General features: G+C 47.0%; 1 protein-coding gene and 1 long non-coding RNA gene across 3 annotated transcripts in view; one reads left to right on the top strand and one right to left on the bottom strand.

Annotated features, from left to right (window-relative positions):
- LOC114066735 overlaps nt 1-10302 on the bottom strand; it is a 36867-nt gene extending 26565 nt beyond the window's left edge. Inside the window, exons 1-2 of the long non-coding RNA XR_003573236.1 lie at nt 10265-10302; nt 5539-5648 (exon numbers count right to left, since the gene is read on the bottom strand). This is a non-coding gene — a long non-coding RNA (uncharacterized LOC114066735). The remainder of the gene's footprint in view (nt 1-5538; nt 5649-10264) is intronic.
- A 5070-nt stretch (nt 10303-15372) lies between these two features.
- Nucleotides 15373-24493, top strand: part of EFEMP1 (EGF containing fibulin extracellular matrix protein 1) — a 40476-nt gene continuing 31355 nt past the window's right edge. The window contains exons 1-4 of one of the 2 annotated variants that reach the window (XM_027901673.1): nt 15373-15583; nt 15971-16058; nt 18954-19002; nt 19179-19439. In XM_027901673.1, coding sequence (XP_027757474.1) covers nt 15978-16058; nt 18954-19002; nt 19179-19439 — 391 coding nt within the window. In that variant the 5' untranslated portion in view covers nt 15373-15583; nt 15971-15977. Of the gene's footprint in view, nt 15584-15771; nt 15864-15970; nt 16059-18953; nt 19003-19178; nt 19440-24493 lie in introns of those variants that run through there. The other variant, XM_027901674.1, reaches the window with a different exon arrangement.

The raw sequence follows: 24493 nt of genomic DNA, 5'->3' as shown, positions 1-24493 counted from the left end.
TGACACGTGCTCTGAATGAGTGCCCACGGCTCTCCCAAGTGGAAGGATGTTTTCAGTGACAGGCCCCTCTCCCCCGAGTGCATCCTGGGAAAGGCTGGGATGCCACATTGCTCCCCTCAGGCCCATGCCAGGAGTTACACCCACCCTGTGCTCACAGTGCCCGGCTCAGGCAGCAGGGGCTGAGCCACGAGCACGGAGGTCCTCGGGCTCCCAGCCTGGCTTAATCCACCTCCCACTTGGCTGTGCTGAGGGAAGAGCACAAAGCTGTCCACCCTTCTGGATGACTCCACAGTCCTGGTGGAGCAAGAGCTCGGGGCACACGCTGCAGCAGAGCCACCCACACACGTAGGTTAATGCACTTTTTGATGAGTCACAAACCCAGATCTAACAGCAGAATCGAGCCTTTTGTTCAGTATTTTGGAATGAAACATCAGCTAGCATTTTTTACAGATGACTGTCAAGGCTAAATCCTGGACTGAAGAGTCCTGCTTATCTGAACCGGTTTCCAGCTACGCCCTTCGAGGCAGAGCCATGTCTATTAAAAGAAATGAAGACAATTCCAGAATCATAATCCTGGAACGTTCAGCTGTGTCCTGTACTCCGTGCACTCCATTATGCCTACATTTTGCAGGGATCCTCTGTACAGCAAAGGCTGTTCCTCTGCTCCATAATCCCTACTCACTGTGGACTAGTTAAGGATGGATTTGTATCGTCTTAACTGCAAATTCTCCTGCTTTTGGGTGTCCTTGCTGAGCCTTTAATAAGAAAGCTTTGAAGTTTAATTACTCTCTTAGCAGTTGCAACCATTATACTTGAGATATGTACAAGGTAAGGAATAAGATTGTAAAGGAGGAGTTAACTTGGATCAAAAAGGGAAAACTTTAATCAAGAGGGGTAAGTTTTATTCATCAATAGCTTTGACAAAATGACCTCTGGTGTCACGCACACCAAAGCCAACTTTCAAACCACCCCAGTCTGCCCTCTTGCTCCTTCCAGCAAATTCTATCCAATCCCTAATTACAAGAGGCAGTTGTCAATCAAGGGTGGGAGACGAGAAGATTCACTTTAAAAGTTCACTTTATACAATATGCTGGAAAGAACACGTGCAGAGCAGCCACCCAGAAGATGACAATCCATGGCATCCCAAAGGAAGAGCGACATCAGAGAGAAGGTGTCACAGTGGCACAACTCGTGAGACCACGGACACGGGAACACTGCTCTGACAAAGATATATTGCCAAGTTCCCTTTTCCAGAGAAAGGGGCACGATTAACAACCCATGTGCCAGCTAACAGAGGGCAGATCAGCACAGGGGAAGCATTTCCAGAATATTTTATGTGATCAATCAGTTTATTCAACCTTTCCAACATGCTGAGAAACCCTTGGAGCTAAACTGGAAAAGAACATAAAGGAAGGCACTGGGAATACAGATCCACCTAGAAATCTCCTCTTCCACCTTTACAGTTGTTTGTCTGATGACACAGACACAGTTTTAAGTGAGAAGGTACACAGATATAAATGATATTCCATTTGATTCAATTTTTCTTGCTCTGTCTATAAAGCTCTTTTTTTTCTCCTGTCATTTTCCAGTCTATCCTGGCAGCCACATTATTTCCATGTACATCACATATTCTACTGGCTCACATCAATTCATATTACAGATTAGCACCTATGTATTAAACTACACACACTGAAAACAAGGGGAGGGAAAAGGCACCAAGATTCTTTAGAACTGTCAATGTAATACAATGCCTGATGTGTCCATAAGAAAAGCTCAGCATTTTTATATTTGTTTTACTGGCAAATTTTTCAAATGCCAGATATAGTAAGAAAACTGGAGTGTTTCCTCAAGTTGATAGGGCACTTCTAAACCCTGTGACACAAAATATGAGGGTAAGACATGGTTTTACCCCATTTACCCTGACTTCATAAAATTAAAAATCCCCCTAAATAATTGCCATCTAAGTACAGCATGCCTGGTCTCTCATCAGAAGAAAACACTGACAAAGTTAGAAACTGTTGTCACCTAAATATTTGTATAGAAAAAAAACAGCCAGCATATTCGCATTAATTGATAGCTTGACTTTTCCCTTTCCAATCTTCCTTCACATCAAAACATTACAGAGGTTTCCAAACTTGCTGGTTGAGAGGCAGAATTTATTATCTCCCTGAGTCATTAATTTTAGGCTCCAATAAAAGTAGGAGGTCATTAATGATGTGATAAATTACATCCCATCCCCGAAGTTGCTAAATCAACGGGAGGGACACTCTCAAAAACATCCTGCCCAGAGACCACCAGGTTTCCAAGATCTGCTGAGGAACCACCAGCACTTCAAATGCTCCAAGAGCTGCTTGTGCACTGTGCTGGCTGAGGCTGCAACCGCCAAACCCCGGTGTTTGTGCCAAAGCCCTTACGCAGATGCACGATTGGAACTTATAAATTACACGGAGAAACAGCTAAAGGCTCGTGAAACTCCCAAACATCCCTGCTTCCACCAGTGTGGTCAGCAGGGCTGTAATTTCTGTGAATCCAGCATCTGGGCTTCTTGGAATTTACCAGCCCTGCTGGCAAAGCAGTCACGTCTTGTAACTTCCCTGCGGGCAGGAAGGAGGTTTCAGGAACTTACGAGCTCCCGGGGCTGCTGCAGGGACTCTCACAGAGAGCGGGACAGATAGCCCAGGGACTCTCACAGAGAGTGGGACAGATAGCCCAGGGACTCTCACAGAGAGTGGGACAGATAGCCCAGGGACTCTCACAGAGAGTGGGACAGATAGCCCAGGGACTCTCACAGAGAGCAGGACAGATAGCCCAGGGACTCTCACAGAGAGCAGGACAGATAGCCCAGGGACTCTCACAGAGAGCAGGACACATAGCCCGTGTGCGTGGAGCTCTGCCAAGCCCACTCACAGAACAGCTCCCAGCCCCGCTCGGCCCCAGCACAATCAGCTCCGCTCCCCCCGGAGCTGCACGGACACGGCTCTACTGGACGGACCCGGGAAACACCGAGCTCGCGCACACCGAGCCCTGCAGGTAGTCTGGGACACATCCACCCTGCATCCCCTAGCACAGACACCAGAGCAGCCAGAAACCACATTCCAGCCCCAGGGCGCTTCTGGGAGGCCCGATGGAAGGTGAAGATGTCCCTAAGCACGAAGCAGTTGTTTGCTCCTCTCGTTTGAGACACCCCAAGCCGCCTTTGAACCGGAATCACCGAGAAACACCAAACTGCAGTAACAGAGGGGCAACACTGAACCCTGGGGAGCCAAGTGAGGCCAAGGGGACGGGACAGAAGGGAAAAGCAAGGAAAAGAGACTCCTGGATATATTGTACTGTGTGATGTGAGACAAAATATCCCACCCTGAGGAACAGAGTAGCAAAATACTCAAGAGAACAACACCTACTCCTGGGTACATTGTATTGTATAAAGTGGGACAAAAGATCCCACAGGAGAGGACAGATGTAACAAAATAGTATCAAACTATTATTTCACTATTGTTTGATGTGTAGTGCTTCACCTGCTTGAGCCTGATCTTCTAAGCACAGCAGTCTGATGAGTTCTAAAGCCTTGGGCTGTCAATACAAGAATATTCCACGTACATCAGTACAGTGGATGTGAGTTAACACAACATTCTACTTCCTGACCCTAACTGGATACTGGACTTAGTTATTTCTGGAAGTTTCCATCCAATCTCTGCCTCCAAGGGCCTACAAAATCACTAAGCAGTTTTTGGGGAGCATCTGCATCTCCCTACACCAACAGTGTTAGATACCACAGCCTCCTCATTCAGTCAGAGCCAGCACAGGCCAAAGAATGCTCTGGGCAGTGGAACCAAGCCAAGGTGTCTGATCTCCCCTCAGCACAAGAGAACAGCCTTTGGAGGGGAGAACTCACGGATATCAGCCAACAAATACCAGCCCCCCAAGGAAGAGAAGATTTTGCCCCACTTGCAGCAACTTTACCAAATGGAAACAGAAACCATATTTTGCACAGAAGGCGAAGGTGCAGGAGCATCTTCAGAAAATTCCACAGCAGGGCAGAAAAGCTTAACCCTCCCCAGGCAGTCCTGCTGCTCCTAAGGTCACATGGAAAGACTCCTTTGGAGGCATTACAGAAACTCACCTGCTTTCCCAAATACCACAGAGGGTGGGGAATTGCTTGGACAAGGCAACAAACAAGCCCCACACAGGACACAATGTTTGTATGGAACAACTACCTCACTTAGATAACTTACTCTTCTCTCTTTCATGCCATGTTAAAGAAGTGAACTGACTCTGAGGGGCTGCAGGGAAGTCACTACCACAGTTTAAACAAGAGGAAAATTAGTTTAACTGCATCTGCTAGACAGTGCTGACACTCTCCATAACGCCATTATCTTCCTTTTTAAGGTGAGTCTGTTGAGAGGATTCACAGGTTTGTCTCCTTTCACCCCTGAAGGTTCCTTTCCTGATGAACCAGAGCAGAGGACTGCACAAGCCAGAAGTGAAGAGGGTTACTGTAGCACACAGGAAAGAACTCTTGCCTCCAGCTGAGAACGACCTTGCACAAAGCCCCCAGCTCCAACAGGCGGCCAAGTTCAGCTAAGAAGCTCCATCCCAGTTTCACAGATGATCCCTTATCCCAAAATAAGCCGAAGCAAAAGCCCAAATTCAAACTCCTTTAAACAGAGCGAGAATTTCTGGAGCCAGCCCCGGATATAGAGTCTGGGAGCTTTCTGTGGCAGTCGGTCCCCCCGGAGGGCGCTGTGCCTGTGGGTACCATCGCAGCTGCTGCACCGCAGCCCTGCCAGGCGCGCTGTGCCCACCGGGGCCTTTGGGAAGCGCTCGCACAGGGTTGGTTTGCCCGCCCGCCACCGCCCCGCAGCACCGCACACAAACCCCTCGTGCCGCCACTCGGCCACCGGAGGGCAGCACTTCATCTCCACAGCCTTTGCCTCATCTCCAAAGGGAATTCATTCCTACGCTGAGGATCCACAACACATCGCCTCACCCCAAGACTCTCATAAAAGCCTCCTCTGTGCTACAGCAAAGCACGGTGGTGCCATTAAATTCCCCACTCTGCTCTGCACTTTCCTGTGAGTGTCTCTGAGAGGTGCAGAGTGCAGGAGGAACTGTGCTGAGCTGACTTTTTCAAGGAGATCCATTGAGGAAACATCTCTTTATTTAGCCAGGGTGCTGTTTGTTTCCATGAAGCATTCCCAATCCCATAGGCTCATGGTATTTTGTGCTGCCTGTAAATCCATATGTTTTACCCAGCAACAATAGCAATTCATCTAAAGCCCTGTTTGTAAAGCTCAGCGTTCTTTAATGTGCACGTTCACGTAAAACCACAAATCTAAGTTAAGCAATTTTCACCCCAAAAGAACTGGCTGCTTCAACTTCCCTTGTTTTTTTCTTCTTTTTCATTTTCCTGCTATCAGCTCCCCTATCATTTGGATAAATCCCCACCAGTCAGACCACACCCTCACATCAACATCTGAATTTCAATTTGCTTACTTGCCCCTGAGTGCTGTCAGCCATGGGGGGCACAGGCCCACTTACCGCGTCCTCAGCAGCATTCCCTGGACAAGGATCTGGGAATATCAGGCTCCACAGTCCCTTCACATGCAGCCTGAAGTGCAGTCCAGCTTCCTGGGGTGGTAGCCACAGACCTGCGTGGACAGAACCCAAAACATCCATCAAACAAGCCCCACAGGGTTTTTCTCTCCCCTATTTTCTTTTTAAAGGACTGAACAGACAATGCACCACGTTACCACACCTCTCCCCCACCCCAGCTGACAAGTTCCCCTCATTTTGGTCCCTTCTTTCTCAGACACTCAGCCAGGAGCTGCAAGGATAACCAGGGCTCCAAGGGCAGATGTTAGCACTGTGCCACCAGAACTGCAGGATTGAATTTCCAGGCTCATCCAGGGACCTGGTCCCTGCTGTGACCCCCTCCCTCCACACCCACCTCACACCCCTGCATGGCACTTGGTGCAAGGGAAAAGGGAAATTTTGCTGGCACTGCCACATTCAATTGCTATGGGAACACCCCCCTAATAAAAACAATCTGTTGTACAAGTTCCTTTTCCTATTAAAAGCCCTACAAGTCAAGCCCCACAACTAAATACTTGTACTGGAAATCTTCCAACCATGACTGGAAAAACACACTGACACGAAAGTTTATTTTATAAGACACCAGAGGGGTCACTTCCAGATTAGGCCAGATTGAATTCTCCTCACATTTTGTGAAACTCTTCAGGACATTTGTTGTGGCATTCCACAGTTCTCCAGGCAAAAAGAAAAAAAAAGGAAAAAAAAAGAAAAAAAAAAAAAAAAAAGAAGGAAAACATACTGTATAGAGGTTGCAGATGCAAGAGCTGAACACTTCTTTTTAGAAAATACCAACCTACAATAACAAATAATTGTGCTATTCACAAGAGAATCATTGAGTATTGCAAAACTTGATAATTACTGATTCATGACAGATTTAGGAAAAACATCAGCTTAAGTAATCAGGTCAGGGCACTGCTCTTGACCACAGTGCTGGCAAAAGAAACAGTTTCTGTCTTCATATCTTTCATCAAAGTTTAACATTTCACAGTATTTAGCTTTTAGCACTTCATTGGTCCAGACCAGTAAACAACTGATAGCTTGAGAAGGAGAAGTTAAATTGTGAGCAAACATCTCTGGTTAGTATTATCTTGTAATTCACTTACACCGGTCACATAGTTGTAAATCCAGGTTAGTAAAATCACTGAGGAGCCCTGAGAGCTCTAAATTATGGTTGCTGCTAATAAATTCACCAGATGATTAATCCCTTACACAGCCTGGCACCAAAGGTATGCTCTGTCACATTTTGCCAACTGGGAATAAAGATTTCATTCAGCCCTCAAGGTGGACAAAACAAACAAACCCACTTTTTTTGGGGAAGGAAATGTGTGTGATCCTCATTTCCTCCTGGAAAAGCCAAGAGTTTCCCTCTAATGAAGATGACTGCAAACAAACCCACTCCACTTTCTTCCATGCCTCCAAGATATTCTTTGCCTGGCAGTGGGAACTCATTCTGGAAAGGCAGCAGTGCAGTGAAAGATCTCCTGACTCCAAATGAAGTATCGTGGTAGCTCCTATTTCCCTTCCTAAGATCACACTAAACAAACCAAAACCCCGAAAGTGAGAAACTCTAAATCCACCCCAAGTAAAGATTTGTTTTGCTGTGGAGAAAACGCGTCCTTACCTCTTCCCCTAATGACGCTAAATCTGACTTGCACAACCAAGTGGGGTTTAGAGCTTTAAAGCCACTTTAAACACCACAACTTGTACTTCAGGCCTTCCTCACCAATACATGTCCTGCACCACAGAAGGCTCTTACTAAATGATGTCAGCCCTGGTGGAGATGAAAGGTCCTTAATGAAGAACCTGGAGCCATTCAATCCAAAGAAAGGCCACAGACATCAGCTGGGATTTTCTGCAGGGAAGTATTTTTGATACACATGGTGTGACTGTTAACTCTGAATCATTAGTAGCTCTGAAGGAATGTTGTAAAACCCCTGACTGCTCTACCTTCAGAGAAACAAAGCTAACCTCCTCTTCCCTCCTTTTTGCTTTTGGCAATCTCCTTTTGAATCCACATAACGAAGGGGACTGAAGGAAAGCATGGGAAAAACATGGAAAGGCCCTTTTAAATAACTGCAGTGCCACAGTTTGAGACGAAAGCCACCTCCATTATCCTCATACCCTCCCCTTTAAAGCAGCGTTTGTCAGCAACTACCAGAGCTGTCCCCAAAAGCCACATGCACAGTTACCCACAGAAATGGAACAGGCTCCCAACCCACTGCAGTTGGACCACACAGGTTTGGATGCATCTCCAGTGCAACGCAGAGAAAGAATCTGACCCTTAGTCCTAAATCTACAAGTGCCAAAAAGGCTATTTTACAATCACACAATCAAACAAGCTATTCCAACAGACTTCATCCATCCATCTGCAGCATGACATGTTTCCATGTGCCCACAGCTTCCTCGCAGATACCACTCAGGAGCTGCAGTAACAGTCAGAGAGTTGTATATTAAAGGCCTTCCTGAAAGATTTACAAATTCCAGATACCTAATCACTGAGACAGATAATTAATAACTCAGCCACAATTTGCTGACAAAATGTTGAACTGAGGGCTCTCCTTTGATTTAAACACAGACAAGCTCAATCAATCCTGCTTTTCCCGCTCCATGTTTTCTTGCAGAGGCTGAATTTTTATGGCAAAAGCCCTATTAGGAGATCTACATCTGAAAATGAAGGATGAATGCGAGCAGAAAAGACCCAGCCCTGAAACTCTGACACATTCTAATTCTTGCTGCTAGAAGTGAAAACTTCTATATCCCCAGTTTAAAGTGCTGTCAAACAGTGAGAGAGGAGAATAAAGGAGCTGGGAATCAAAACCCTTTTCTACACAAAATGGGATGAAAGGTTGTAACTAAGGAGTCTGGAAGTAAGTGGTATTAAGACACTGAGTAGGACCCAGGTAAACTCACTCCCCCTCCTCTGCACTGATGCAACTTTTCCCACCAGCCTGCTGGTCTTTGTTGCTACTTCATGAAGCACGGGAGGACAGGAGGACAGAGCAGTGCTCCAAGTGCAGCTTGGTCTGCACAGAGCCCAGAGCCCTTCCCAAAGCTCATCCCTCTCCTCTGCCTTGGCCTGCTCCAGGCTGTACCTGGCATCCCTGGCATCCCTGGCAGCCCCGGGAGCTGCAGGAGCAGGGCAATACCTAGGGGGCCGCTCTGCAGCCTCCAGAGAGGCGCAGTTTAATATCCTCATCCCCACAGCCGTATTTACGACCTGCAGCTGCAGTGCCAGAGGCCCACGGCCCCTCACACACTGAGGCTATTGTTGGCCAAACAGAGCTCGGGGTTCTCTGCACTGACACACCGGAGTTCCCTGAGCTGCACTGCCCTGCCATGCACAGGGCAACTGGTTTGGCCTTCTACCCATCGGGTTAGTTTGGGCCTTTATCACTTCTAAAGTATAACAGCCCTCAAAGCAAGGTAAGGGGTGAATGGGCAGGATTGAATTTGTCAGAGCTTGGGGCTTCCAGGGAACAAGAACTTGACTCGCTTCATTAAAAAAAAGAATCCCCATGTAACACATAATTTAAAATGAATAGATATGGTAAGAGATGTGTCAGTGTGTTACACAAATGGAGTGTTTGGTGCTGTTCTGCAGCCACTTCAAAGGGATAGGACACCTCAGTGCCTGGGAGATGTGGGGTTCCTGCTGTCTCACTCCCAGAGCTGAGCTTTTGCCTCATGTGGTTGAACTCCCACGGAGCATATTTTGAGAGCACACAGGGTTAGGGGCTTTTCTGTGCCAGCTTTTAGTGGTATCATCTTCCAGCCTTCCAGAATTCTGATGCCTTTCAACCATATGTATCTGCAGAGAGGGCTGAGAGGATAACCCCTTCAGAGAGGAAAATCCCCACTGGCATTTTTCTTCTGCTTTCTGTATGACAGTTTACAGACAAGCACTAAGTAAGTTTAATATTCCAGGGAATTCAAACGCCCTGACACACATCCTGTACTATTAACATGCAGATATTGAGCAGAGAAGTTGTGTCCCTGGACAATAATTATCTGGTTAAGTGGGCAGGTTGTTTGCCAAGTTCACCCCCACACAATATAAATAAGAAATGCTCCTGCTTTTTTCTCAAAAGGGAAAGAAAAGAACAGCAAACTCAGAGAGTTCAGAAGATGCTTATGGAACCAAATTATTGTTCAATACACCCAGTGATGCTGATGTTTATGAATTTTAAAAGGCAGAGCATTATCAAGAGCTCTGTCCCACAAACGTGTTCCTTTAAGGTCCTTTCAGTTCAGCATTTCCAAGAGGTGCCAGTTTTTTGTGCTGAAGGATCACAGCCCTGGCAGGGTCCGTGCTGGGCCCACGAGGCTCTGCAGAAAGCATTGGCTTAAAGCTTTCAAACATCCTGCCTTGCAAGTGCTTAGCACTTCCCGAAAATCAGGAATCCTCTGCATCCTCTTAAGAAAGGTTACGTTATTCCTGCTAATTCCAGAAATCTAAATACAATGCTGGAAAACACCAAAACATCGAAAGTAGGAGATATTAAGAGCTTGGGTTACAGTTCTGGGAAAAAGTTCTAAAGAGGTCTCACTGTAACCAAACTGGTTGAAACTTGGTACAGTATCAGACTTTGACTCCTGTACAGCACCAACGCTGCTTTTCCTAAAAAAACCAAGGAGCAGGAATGACAACTCCAGTGTTACAAAAACCACACACCTACAACTGATGTTTTCTGGTTGGTGTTTCTCTAGTATGAGAAAGAGAAAAAAAAGAAAGAAAATCACTGGTAGAGAATGGAAAAGAACTGCTACACAATATAAAAAGACAGAAAAAGGCAGAAATACAAGCAAAAGATAGGAAGAGTGTTCACATTCCAGATTGCTCAGCAAAATAAAATCTTCACAGCAGTAGTAGTGCAACTAACTGAAGTCAAGGCCCAGATCTGCCCTATTTGAAATTCCTAACACATTAAGTGGTCTTCACCTGGGTGGTTATTCCATAAAAACAGATATTCTGGGGTTGTGAGTAACCTTGTGCTAAGCTGGGCCTCAACATTATGCTCTGGAAAACACAGAGAGAGCACTTATAAACCACACCCTTGATTTTTCAAAGGGAAGCCTGAAATGAACATCACACACAAGGATCAACAGGAGGGGGTTGCAGTCCTGAGAAGCACTTACTCCCAAGTACTCCTGAAAAATACTGACACACCAGAGGTGATGAACCTCAGGGGGAGAGTGAAATGGGCTCATCCTTCCCCCACACGTCCTCATTGTATGGGTTGTTTTCAGCCCTATCAGAGAACCCCTCACACTTCCAAAGCCTTTCCATTCCCAGTTTATCACGGCTGTACAGCTGCAGCAACGCAAAAGATGGGCAGACTCCAGGAGACACCTTTCTCACGGTCAGCACCTTACGTGGGCATTCAGCTTTCTGCTGGAGCTCCCCGAACCACATGGAACACCAGACCACATGGCCATAAACTGCGGCAGAAAAGCAAATTGCACCTCTGACAGATTGTACACAAACCACAGGCTTGATCTTTAGCGGCAGTCAAAGGAAAAGACACAGAAGTGTAACAATGTTATACTTCAATATCCTCAGAGCATTGTCAGACACGTCAAAATGGAATCTCGGGTTAGCCCAAATTCGCCAAAGGCCTCAGCACAACCCAACTCGTGCAGGTCTCCCATACAGGAGGTAACTTCAGCAAAATTAAGGCTGAATTCTGCTACCAGATTTACTAATCCAGCTCTCATCCATTCTCCTCAAGTCTGTGTTTGCACCATCTGTCACCTCTGAACCCTACTGTAATGCAAAGCAGTAACAATAAATATATGGTTAATTTTAATGAGAGGCTTAACCAGAAGGGGAGAATTTGTTCTCTGTCGCTTGCTACTGGCGGTGTGATCCTTAATAACGTTTTGTAATTTCAACACCTGTGATAAGAAACTGATGTGGTGAATTTTTGCCTCTCACTGTCAGGTTTCTATGAAAAGTGAGAGCAATTTGCTCCCACGGTTCTTCTCTCAAATTAAGTTTACAGTGCAGTAACACCTCACGCCACATGCCATATGCTCACAATGCCTCCCTTGAAGAGAAATAAACTTGTAAACTCTTACCTCGAGTAAAAGTTTAACATTTGTCATATTTAATCAGCAATAAAGTCAGACATCTAATTCTTCACAATTTATCCTTCACCAACACTATGTCATTTCCAAGTTGAAACACGGAAAAAATTTTGACATTTGCAGGCAGCGTGGCAGAAAGGCAGCCTGCCATGTTATCACAATAATTTATGTTCTAAAATTCCTGCGAGTCCAACGCGAACATAACATCTCCACCATTCCAGCCCTCAGTTTAGACAACTCCAGTGTTACTGGATGTGACGTGCCCCGGACCAGAAATCATCTTAAATTGACACCAACGGTCCCCAGAGCTGACAAACACAAGTTGCTTAAACCCGTGTGCTTCATTTTCTGTTCTAGTGAGCAGTGTTTGAAACAGGAAGAGGGGGTCAGATCTGGGAGTAGAAGAGATTAAACTGCAATTTTGTTTTCCTCATTTTCGGGCTTGCCTCTAATATCAATCTCAGCCTGCTCTAAATTACGTCCAGCTGTCTACTGCCCCCAGGGACAGTTCTAGCAGCCAGAATTAGTTGGGAGTGCAGTGACATTTTAACCACACACAGTTTTCCTTCAGCCTACCTATCCCTGGGTTTCTGAGGACAATGGGGGGTGGCAACGCATCCTGCCAGCAAGAAAAAATGCGAACGTTTTGGTCGTAAACACATTCGAGTTAAAGAATTTATGAAAACTGCGGGGTTTTAGGAAAGCAAAGACTGAGATGTGACAGAGAGTTCACTGGAGCAGTAGGGAATAGAGCACACCACTTCCAGAAGGAGCCAAACACATGGAAAAAAGGCAAAATCAGGGGCCAGCCTCACAGGGCTGTTTCACGTGCCAGTGCCTGCTGTAAGGGTTGGCCTCAGCAATGCCACGATGGATGGCCACGGAAGGATGGATGGTCTGGCCACCCCGTCATCCTCAGCCATCTCAGAGATGTAAATAAGTTGTTCTCCTGCTGAGCAGCTCTTCACATACCTCACACTCCCAGCAGCACTTCCAAGGGTCTACATTCTGCCATCCTGCATCAGGCAAACCTCCAGTTGCCTCGGTAGGAAATATCTGAACTACCAAACCATGAACCCAGTCGGTCTCCCAGCTCCATTTAAAGGGCTGAGAAGCATCCTTGGCAGGACAGGGCATTTCATCAAATGTATAACACTGTCTGAAGGCAAGTGAAGAGGATCCCTGCTCAGACACTGCTCATACATCCTCCAAAATGATGGTTCTGCTGTTCTGCTCTTTCCAGACTGAAAACAAACAACTGCCCTGCCACACAGTGTTTCTCTAGGTGGTAGATTAAGACAAAACTTTTAAATATTTTGACTTAATCCAGAATCCAACAACTTAAATTCTGTTCTCTTTGTGTGGCAGATATGACAGTGCATTCAAAACTCACTAAGTGGTGCTGCCAGTAGATAGAAGCACTATCATTATGCATTCATCAGACTATTCGAAATGCCTATACTGTTTTCTATAAGCAGGAAACAGTAAAATTTCAAAATATATATCATCATCATATATATGATATACATCACAAATATGAATCCAATTTACACCAGCAGAAGTGAATATCTCAGAGCCAATCTAACACTTTGAAGCTGTATTTCTAAATAATAACATAGAGGCTTTATGGGGATCATTTTGGAGCAGGAGAAGACATATCAAAAGAGAGTTTATTAAATGTGTTGGCATATGAAAGCACATGGAAAATGACCTAAAACGTAGTCAACCTAAATTTTCTCTCCTACTTGATGTTTTTGTTTCTGTACTTTAATTACCAGTGAGGTGTGTGGACTGTCTGTACAGTTTTAGGAGTCCCACTTGCCTATAAAACTGCAATGAGAGGGAAGATCCTGTCTTCTCTCATAACAACGTAAAAAAATATAAGATTGGCAATATACAGCTAAAAGTATTCTGAAATACCAGCTTGGTACATTCTAAAAAAGGTAAGACCATCAGTGATTGGATTCAGAGACAAAATTAATGAGCACTGTATGGTCATCCATAATGGAACCAATGCTTTATGTAAGATCAACTCTAATTTATGTAAAGTTTATGTTATAAACATAACATTATGTCTATCTAATGTTAAAAATTGAAGGGATTGGATAGGAAAGGTATTCTCTAGGCAAGCAGTGCCAGAGGTCTGCAGCCTAATAAAACATTTTTTTCCAGGAGATTTTAAGTTCTCTAGGCCCTTTAAGGTCAGCATTAAGGAGGTTAAAACTTTTTTTTAAAATTAGAGACCTCATGTTCAACTAGGGGAACAGAACAGAGCTGTGCTAACTCTATCACAGGGTCCCCAGAAGCAAAGTTGGGGAATTAAATAAAGATCCAGTTTATCCCTCTGTAGAAACAGTTCCTGGAGACCTTCTCCTCACCAAAACCCACAAAAGCTTCTAAATCCCTGCAATCCCCCCTCGTCCCCCATTCTGTCCAGGAACTTTCCCACTGGGTAGGGAAATAACAGCATTTCACACACATAAAAGGTTTTTAGAAGAGCTGATTGCTGAACTTATGTGATCTCTGTGGAACAGTCATTCCCGTGTGAAGGACTCCTCACAGCTTTTACTTACGGAATATAAAACGTGCATGAAAATACTTCAATCTTGCTATTTTAAATTTCAAGGGGAGGTTTTGATTAAATATTAGGGAATTTTTATCCACATAAAAGATTGTAAAGCACTAGGAACAAGCTGCCCAGGGCAGTAACAGAGTCACAACCCCTGGATGTGTCCAAAAACGTGCAGCTGTGGCACCTGAGGGCAAGAATACTGGAAATAGGTTCTTCTTGCAACCAAGAGCCAGGGTAAGAGATTTAAAGGCCTTTTGTAAGGTTTTTTCTTCTAAATCTCCTCACGTTCAGCCTTTGGTTCACACAATGCATGTCATGGAAGGAGTGACAATTACATCGGCTTGGGCTGAGGGAAAACCAGCATTTTCACACCCGATTACAACTCTAATGGTGAACTTAAAACCTTAAACGTTTTGGGGTTTTAACCTTAAAAGTTTTGGGGTTTTTTCCAACTTTAACGATTCTAAGGTTTTGTGACTCACAGTGGTGTCCGAAACGATGGATGTTCCACGGAGACACCAACGAGGACACGGCCGCCTCCTGGCCGGGAGAGCCAGGTGCGTGCCCGGCCTGAGGCGCTCCCCTCACGGCCTTGAGGCGCTCCCCTCGGGGCTGTGAGGCGCTCCCCTCACGGCCTTGAGGCGCTCCCCTCGGGGCTTTGAGGTGCTCCGCTCAGGGCCGTGAGGCGCTCCCCTCGGGGCCGTGAGGCGCTCCCCTCGGGGCTTTGAGGCGCTCCCCTCACGGCTTTGAGGCGCTCCCCTCACGGCTTTGAGGCGCTCCCCTCACGGTTTTGAGGCGCTCCCCTCACGGCTTTGGGGCGCTCCCCTCACGGCTTTGAGGCGCTCCCCTCGCGCCTTGCCGCGCCCCGGGCTCCCCTCACGGCCCCAACATGGCGGCGGGGCCGCACCTGCCCCGCTCGCGGCCGCCCCGCCCCGCCGCGGCCCCGCGGGGCCGGCAGGGGGCGTGCGGGGCTCCGGCGGGACAGCGCCGCTTCTATTTAGCGCAGGGCCGGCTCCGGGGCACGCACCGACCCTCGGGGGCCGCCGCACCGCCACCGCCACCGGCACCGCACCGCCACCGCGCCGGCAAAGCACAGCCAGCGGCCGCCGACACCGGGAAAAGGACGGGCGGTTGCCGGCAGCGCGCCGGGGCAAGGACAGCGAGCGGCCGGCGGCATCGCGCCGGCACCAGCACCGCGGGAAGGACAGCGAGCGGCCGCCGGCCCCGCACCGGCCCCGCACGGGCAGCGGCGAGAGGAGCGTGAGCGGCGCCGGCCCCGCAGCGGAGCCCGCGCACACAGCAGCGACCGCCGCCCGCCCGGCCCCGCCGCAGGTACGAGCGGGTCCGGCAGAGCCCGGCAGGTGCCCGGGGTGTCCCCCCCGCATCGCTTTGACCGAAAAATCGCTTTTCCGCCCCAAAGCGTGCGGCGGCGGGGCAGTGCCGCTGCCCGCGCCTCGCCCGGCGCCGCTCCCGCTTCGGTGCGCCGGGGTGTTCTAAACTCCACGGACTGGTTGTTTCCGCGCCCCTCTCCCGGCTGGATAAAACCCCCGGGCTGGGAAGCGCGGCCAAGCCTGCCCCTCTCCTGGCGGGAGCGCCCGGCCGCCTCTCCCAGGTAGGGGCTGGGCGCTCCCAGCCCGCTCCCAGGGGTGCCGCTGCCTCCCCCGGCGATGGAGACCGCTGAAAGTACTCCTGCTTGATTTGTTTTTCCTCTCTTTCAAGGTTCACGATGTTGACAGCTATGTTCTTGGCTGCTCTCGTTCTTATTACAGTACATTCGCAGGAAACTGAGGAAACCATAACGTACACGGTAAGGTTTACCAGAGTCGGAGGTAATTACTGCTTTGCGGGGATTCTTTTCTAAATGACCCTTAGGAAAAACCGAATTTCTTGCCAATGTATATAGCGTGTGCTATAGAGGTCGTGGAGTTCAGATGTTAACCATAAAATAAGCCGTTCCTGCCCTGAAACACCGTTTAAAAGTGGACAAGATTGGGCAAAATAGGCTTTAACTGCCTGCTCTGGAAAGTTTATCTAGGTACTCAACTTGAGGGATTGAACAAAATGTTAATATTGTTTTAATTCATTTTTATAAAGAGAGGATCCCTAGGACCTTCACTTGAAATATATGGAATTTGACAGATAATTAGGTCAAACATTCTTTTGTGTTTTCTTAAGGTCATTTCAAGCTGCTTTTAACAAAATGTGTTTCCAAATTCGGGGCTCTTAATGAAGCATCTGAGTCCTGCAGTGATCACGGGACTGTTCATTTCCGAGCTGCTTTTGAGCAGTGGTTTTGCATGGCTTGATAAAATTGCACAGGAATACTGGGAATAGGTTCTGCTTGCAACCAAGTGCCAGGCTAAGAGATGTAAAGGCGTTTTTTAAGGTTTTGGTTTTTTTTTTCTTTTAAATGTGCTCGCGTTCAGCCTTTGGCTTGCATAATGCATGTCATGGAAGGAGTGGCAATTACATCGGTCTGGGCTGGGGAAAAACCCGCATTTTCACATCTGATTACAGCTGTAATCCCTGCAACTTGCTTCATATGGGTGGACCTCTGGATGTGTGCACACACATCAGCAATGCCACACAAGCAGAAAATTCTGCACACATGCAAAAAGTTAGAGGACCACAGCCAAAGCCTGAGATTGGGACTTACACAAGTAATCCCACTGAAGTCAGTGGGATGGCTCCAGCAAGTAAATATTGCAGAGTTGGACCTTCTGGTAGAAGTCAGGGCTTAAAGAAGCCTCAAGTGAGCATCGGGAAGTCAGTCATAAAATACTTTAACACCGGGCTTTAGGAGCATTAGGGGTTTGAAGGCTGGGAGTAGTTTTATTCAGAGGCTTCTGTGATTTACTTCTTTTTTCAAGTCCCTGTGCATAAGTGGAAACTGAAGATCTAAGCACCTTTTGAAAATCCAGGCTAAACAGGGACATCCCCACCCTCCTTTCCAGCATTTATTACCTGTTCCTCTCTAAAAATAAAGCAGCGTTTTTGGATCAGCCTACATAATTCTGATTACCCCAACTGAAAGTTTGCGGCACTTCTCTACAACTTGGATACCCACGCTCCGTTCTCAGAGAGTTCTTAGCATGTAGGTGCCTGGATGATCATTTAGACTGCAGCCACGTAAACTGAAACAGAACACTTCGCTTTGGGAGCTTGCACTCCTGGGATGCTACTGTTTCTCATGCAAACATTGTATTCACTGAGGGCCAAATCCTTGGCTATTGTAAAAGTGCCTTGGGCTGCAGTAATGGATGGACTTGGCTCCTGGCAGTCCAACACACACAGTACTTCTGTTGTGCATTAACAGGAATCGGGTGATTCAGTAAATGCATGAATTAGCTGTTTTCCCTTGGGTCTGCGTTTTCATAGCTACAGTAACTTTGGTGTTGTCAACTCAGCATGTAGTCATTCCTTTAGGGAATGTCCACTTACCCCTCCGGGAGAGAGAGCCTTCAAAGTTGCAGCTCGCTGCCAAGTTCGCTGGTGTCACCTGCAAGGCAAGAGAACATTTTCAGTCCTACTGCTGAGTCAGTAACAAGTTCCTCAAAATAACTTTAAGGAGAGTACGTGGAACACGTGGATCTTGGCATCAGAAGGTCAAGTTTGTCACTTGTAAGTCCCCGAGCAGCAGAGGAGCAGCAACAAGATTGAGCTTGCTTGGCTGTGACTAATTCCATTAGCCGACTCAATTCTTTTGTTGTATGGGGCCATTAAACCAATATCCTGAGCAGCACAGGATGCACCTACACAGCACAGCGCCCTTGATTCAACCAGAGTTTAATATTTTTAATGTTTCTGCTGCAGTTGGTAGCACCGGGACACTTTGCTACTCAGTTTCTGTAACTGCAATCTGCGATTAAAATGACTTTGCTCTAGACAACGTAATGGTTTTGGGGCAGATGAATAATGAAGATGCAGAGCAGAATATTTAAAATTATTGCTGAACTTGCTAGTCTGCATTGATATGAGTAGTTGCTGAGCCCTGTCTTGTTTGAATTTTGCAAAGTCTTGTATAAATAAGTAGTCCTGCAGTTATAAACTCTGAGGGTTTATTGTGTGTCTCACAATATAAATTGTCCTTCCTCGACGGCAGAGCCTGGAGTCATGTGATTAAAAAGCATGTGAATGAATTCCCAGCCGTCGTGGGATCCCTCCCCGCTGCCCGAGTGCCAGCGGGAGAGAGGATGAAGGCCAGGGGCACTGAGTCCCCCCAGGCCCTGGGAATCAATCACGTTCACCTGTTGGAAGGCTGGGAACAAGATCAAAATTCCAAAAAACTTGCTGTTTATTTCCTGAGAAGATTTTCCTACTGCTCAGCTGAGTCAAGCCAAAGGACAGATGCTTAAAGACAGTGCATAAGAACAGGGCAAGGAGAAAGGGATGCTTTTCTCACTTTGTTCTCCAGCCCCAGTAAAACCAGCCTGCTCAAAACTATATCTTGGGAACTTCCCGAGACAGAGGCTCTCTCTGTACATTATAGAATATTCTAAGCTGGAAGGGACCCAGACTTGTTCATGTTAAACTGTGCTGTACCCATAGCTATTACCAGTAGCCACTTTTCTAGCTTACCAAGGCATGCAAACATTGCTTCTCCCTCAGAGTCAAACCGGGAGCTCGCTGAATACACTCGATTATTTTTCCAAAACACAGAATCCCGAGCAGCCTAACTCCTTTCTTTTCTCTCTCCCTGCAGCAATGCACAGATGGCTACGAGTGGGATCCTGTTAGGCAACGGTGCAAAGGTACAGTGACCAATTCCCCCAGACAGACTTGCCACCGGTACTGTCTCAGAACTGCCGCTGCACCCCCCGTTTCGGGCAGGGGGGTGTGTGTGCACGTCTGGTTGTTTTGTTTGTATTGTGGCCGTTGCAGGAGGTCCGCCTGTTAAAAGCATGCCTTGTGTTGTTGCTAACCACAGATATTGATGAATGTGAAATAGTCCCAGATGCATGTAAAGGTGGGATGAAATGTGTTAACCACTATGGAGGATACCTCTGTCTACCCAGAACGGCCCAAATTATTGTAAATGAGCGGGAAGAAGCAGCGGCCGAATCCACCAGCGGTCGGAACAACGTGATCCGCCGGACCCCGGCCGACCCCCAGCGAGCCCCCCCAAACCCAACCCACCAAATCCAGTGCGCCGCTGGGTACGAGCAAAGTGACCACAACGTGTGCCAAGGTAAGGAGTGCCCTCGGGTTTGCTTTTGGAATGGCCAGTGTGGGTGACAGCAGTTCAATGCCTGGGCAATGGAATCTCACCCTGGCTAGAAGGGACTGTTCTCCTGCAAACTGGACATGTGCTCGCTTAGGATGTGTAAATAAATTACAGGCATGGTGTTGTTCAAGGTACAGAACATGCAGCTTGTTGCAGCCTTACAGGCTGTTCCATCTATTTAGAATTAATTCTGTTGTCTGCAGCTCCTAAAACGACCTTTAAAGCAGGTCTAGTCCAGCATTTTGTGTTGTGCTAGGTATGTCAAGCAGAGGCAGTGCTGTGAAAAAAGGGGGCAAGACAGCAAGTCATAAACAGTTCCTAAAGGTTTGCAGAACTCTGTGTTTCTCAGTAAGTGAGTGTCGAATGGGACAAAAAGTAACCACTGTGTGAACTTCTGCTTAGAGCAGACTGCAGTGAGAAGGGTCCAGTGCTTTTATTCTGGATCAGGAATATTTCTCCAGGGGTAGGAACCAACCATCTGAACAGCCTGTGCTCCTCTGATCCCTGTGGAAGTAGCTCCAGGCAGACCCTGCCAGGTTACTTCCAGTCATAGCCTGGCCACTCTTTGAAACTATGGCAATGAAGAGCTTTCATCTGAGTGTACATACACCACACACAGTGCCAAAAATTCTCAGGGCATTAGCAATGTTAATTGTATGCATTCAGCAACCAGACTCACAAGCACTACTGTAAACTAAGGCTCTTTCATTTATTATTTCATATAAATAGTTTACTCTTCTACTTGCTGAAGTAACAAATGTTTCGTCCACTGTTTTGTTTTCTTTCATAAAAATACATTCTACTCCTCGGTCCCAAACTTGCTTTTCGAGCACATTAGTGGGATACCCCCGAAAACAGAGGGCAAAACTTGACCTCATGGTTCATCTTTTCCACTTTGTGGCCTGTAACAGTATAATCACATAAAATAGTACTTGAGTGACTATAATCAGGGCGAGCTGTAATGTGCAGTGGTAGTTTCCTTCTCGCTGGTATTCGTGTACACAGAAGGTTATTTATCACTAGTAAGTAAATTCCCTGTCATTCTGGAGCATAGTAATCATCATGGAGAGGCTATTTTTGTAGGCAGAGCCTCAGAGTTGCAGTTCTGGCTTATCTGCTCACGTTCAACGTTTTCTGTCCCCCCCCAATTCAAGAATGCCAAGCGCAGAACCTACTGCAGGAGGTCAGTGCTGAGATCCCCCTCAACCCTGGGCATTCCCTTGGGGTTATCAAGAGAAAAATCAGTGCTAAGGATGGAAAATTACCTTTTTTTTCTTCGTTTAACTTGGCCAAGCAGCAGCAGAACTCCTGGGTTGGGCTGGCACTCCCTCCTTCAGGTGATGCTCCTGGCACTCCTCTTCCCTGGGGAATCACAACAAACTGCTTCAACTTCAGCACATAACATGCTGGTCTGATTAAAAAATGCGAGAAATGCTAGAAAATTCCCCAACATGACCATCCCTTCTGCTGCCCTGGCTTTAGGGGTATAAATTTGGGATAGAGGAGGGAAGACTAACAGCATGTTAAATACCTTGTATGCCAAAGAGAGGTTGGGAGTTAGAGACCAACAACTAGTTGAGGTTTCTGTTTTGGTGAGGAGAAGATTGGTGGTGATACATTACCATTGCTCTACGATCCAACTTCCTGAAACTTGCAACTAAGTATTTCTATTCAATTCACAATCTTTGGTTAATTGAGGACAAGTAACTGTTGTTACGGTACCAGAACATCGTAACCCAAGCGCACAAACTGCGGTGAAATCTTGGGCTTGACTGAATCAAGAGTTTTGCTACTCATTTCCTCATGCCAGAATTTCAATCTAAACGCAGAAAGCACGGAAATATTAGTGCTTAAAAGCTGAAATGTATTGTACTGAATGAATTCCAGCTGGAAAAGGGGCAGTGGACAGTGTGCTTGAAAGAAAGGATAAAAGACTTTTGGAGCACTTAAAGCCTGCATTCAACTTCATGATCTTCATGCTTTTCACTGCTGAAAATATCTTATAAAAGATAATCTTGATCAGCAATGGTCCCAGTGCGGATTTATTTAATTATGGTTAAAAGACTCTGCTATGATAACTGCCCCAGGCTCCCAGGGAGTGTAACTTGCAGATACAGTCACACTTAAGCTTGTTTTATTGTTTAGTAAATCAAATATGAAGTCCAGCTCCTTCTAATTGTTTGCAGATGTATGACATTCCCCTTCCAGTCCAGCAGCACTAAGTATTTTATAACCGATGTGAAAGTGTGGAGACCTCTGGTTCAAACAACAGCAGGCTCTGAGGAGCTGAGTTCCTGCCCTCGTGCTGCAGGGTGAGGGGCCTTCTGTTGGAACTCCGGGCTCCACTCCCCCTTTAAACACAGAGCTGTGAGGGCGGGGGCAGCTCAAACACACTCCTGGCCTTGGAGTAAATAGACAGAAATGTCCTGGTCCTGCCTCTGATGTGCTGAGAGACGGCATTTTTATAACTACTGCTGTTTGGAAACACGTGGATGTTAAAGGTGTAGGCAGTAAAAATTTCCTGGGAAGTTGTGAAGTGAGTGCCAGGAGCGATGCCAAGAGGAGGGGAGGTTATTCTGGAGGGAGATTCTGTAGGAATTGCAGAGAGCCTCAAGTGTTGTGCTGTAACACTTGTACTGGGCCTTAAATTCTGAGTCTGTGACCTTAACTAATCCCTGGGATAAGCAGCTCCCACTTCACTGTCACTCCTAGGTTTGGTCCCTAAGGTAGATTCCCAGATGTGGCACAGGAAGGCACTGGGATGCCCAGACCTGCCACTGTGAGGGTATCACTGTAACTAGTGAGCAAAAAGCAGAGGAAGAAACATTTTTAAGCGAATTACTGGGTTAACTCACGCTCACAGACACCTTTTACCTGATAAAACCCATAAAGAGCTGCACTCAGTGCCTCATACAGGACTGAGTTGTATTTTACTGTGATTTGAGTCTGCTCCTATTGCAGTCAAAAGCAAATCAGCCAATTAATTCAATTTTGTCAAACCCAGTCTGCAAGAACATAACTGGCTTTTCCTAGAACGTTAATGGCCCTGGAATGAAAAAAGGGACCAAACAAAGGGACCAAATAACCTGTAAACTTGAGGGGGGGGAAAGAACTTCTTTTTCCTGCCCTGCTCCCATGCTGGCAATACAAGCAATAAAATAAGCAGGTTTTTTTGCTGCTCCTCAGCTAAATGAGCCTCTGAGATTCCTCCAGCCTGTTTATCACCCTCTGTGCCACTGCAAATGTGAAGGGCAGGAGGGACACAGATTGTAAGACAAGAGATCACTATTTTCTCAGATGGTAGAGAGACACATTTTTCCAAGGAGTTCTGCCTAGACTTGGTGGATGTTGGTTGGTTGCTTTTTTCCTTCTCTATGGGGGGAGGAAAGAAATGAATTTGTTTTCTGTGCTGTGCTTACTTTTCCCCTGCAAAATCATTTCAGGGCTCTCTTCATTGTAGGGCTTAGGGATTATTTTTTTTTTTTTTAAGTTTTCTGGTTCTTTTCAAAGTAACTTACCACACTCCAGCTATGCTTTTCATTCAAGAAGTTAATTAAGTGTGAATAAATCAAATAAGCCTATGCTTTGCATCTCTAGAGTCCTTTGTTCTGTTAAGGAGAGAGGGACAAGGAGGAGCAGCTCGTAATGTCCTTTTTCATACAGAAATGCCTTTATATGAAATCTCTCTGTCTGTCAGGGATGTGCAAGCACAGGGCAGAGGAGGTGGGTGAGTGCAGGTGCCCTGGCCTGGCCCGGGCTGTGCCTCTGGCAGCTCTTCCTTGGCATTTTGGCCGAGGCACAGAAGGCCCCTCTGTAAAGCAGCTCCTAATGAGCTCCACTCCCCCTGCTCTGATTTCCCTCTCCCAGGGGTCCTGCAAGGTTTGCAGCTCAGAGGGAACCAAACCTGGAATGAGTGGCAGGAGGGCCACTGAAGTGCCACAACCACTAGGGAGCATTCCAGCCTTCAGGGCTGGAACCCAGAGACCCTCAGAAGGGCATGGACTGGGAGTCTGCAGCCTCTGCACCAAGTTCTGATCTGCTCCTCTGGCTTAAAGCTATTTGCTAATACAGAACCTAAAACACAGCTACAATCACTTCTTAGGCTGAGCCCAGAAAGGTTTGGGAGAGCTTTTTGTAACACATTGCACCACCCCACGTTTTCCCCATCCTTGTAGGTGAGGAGTACTTAAAAAATGCCTCAGGACCACTTTGGAAAGAGCCTGAGGTGTGACAAGTTTAGTTCCAGGGCTGTTCCTCTCGGGGCAAGACTATATTGCTTGGAGCAATCTGGGCTGGTGGGAGGTGTCCCTGCCCCTGGCAGGGGGTGGCACTGGGTGGGCTTTAAGGTCCCTTCCCACCCAAAGCACTCTGTGATTCTGTGAAGAGCACTGGACCGGTTCAGTTGGAGGATGGGGTGAGGAGAGAGGCTGTGCTAGGAGACATAAGGCCTGGTTATCCGGGTCAGGATGCCATCAGTTCACCCCAGGGCCAGCTCAGTTCACGTGCCCGTGTTTGCTGCAGAACTTCAGCAGGTGGGCAGCACCTGTTGGCAGCAGGAGCCACCTGGTTACATGTGCCACTGGAACACTAAGTCCTCGCACAAGCCATAGGAATGTGGCAGGTCCAAGAGAATCCACAGAAGGACACAAGCTGACACTTCCTAGCTCCTTGTCCTGACTCTTCACAGATGCCAATTAATTTCTGGTACATTTGGACACATCATGCAGAGATCATCTTTCATCAGCCCATCCTGAACCAATTGTTCAGGCTGTTAATCTGTGAAAGTGCTGCAGTTTGCTGCAAAGAGCCCTTTCTGGAGCATCTCTTTAGCAGCCTCGAGGGCCCAGAGGGGACCTCACAAAAAAAAAACCATCTTGCTCTGAGGGCCTGGTTTGGGGCACTTTGGAAATCTGGTCACTCTGAATCATCTCCCCATCTGTGCTATTTGCACAGCTGTGAGTGTCATGTCAAGACCTTGGATGGATATTCCCTGTTCTGTCTGACCATTTTGCTGTGAG

Source organism: Empidonax traillii, unplaced genomic scaffold, assembly GCF_003031625.1.
Source record: "Empidonax traillii isolate 1590-97213 ecotype Southwest subspecies unplaced genomic scaffold, ASM303162v1 scaffold804:size347002, whole genome shotgun sequence".
Taxonomy (NCBI): domain Eukaryota; kingdom Metazoa; phylum Chordata; class Aves; order Passeriformes; family Tyrannidae; genus Empidonax; species Empidonax traillii.
This window is presented reverse-complemented; position numbering and strand designations above follow the sequence as displayed.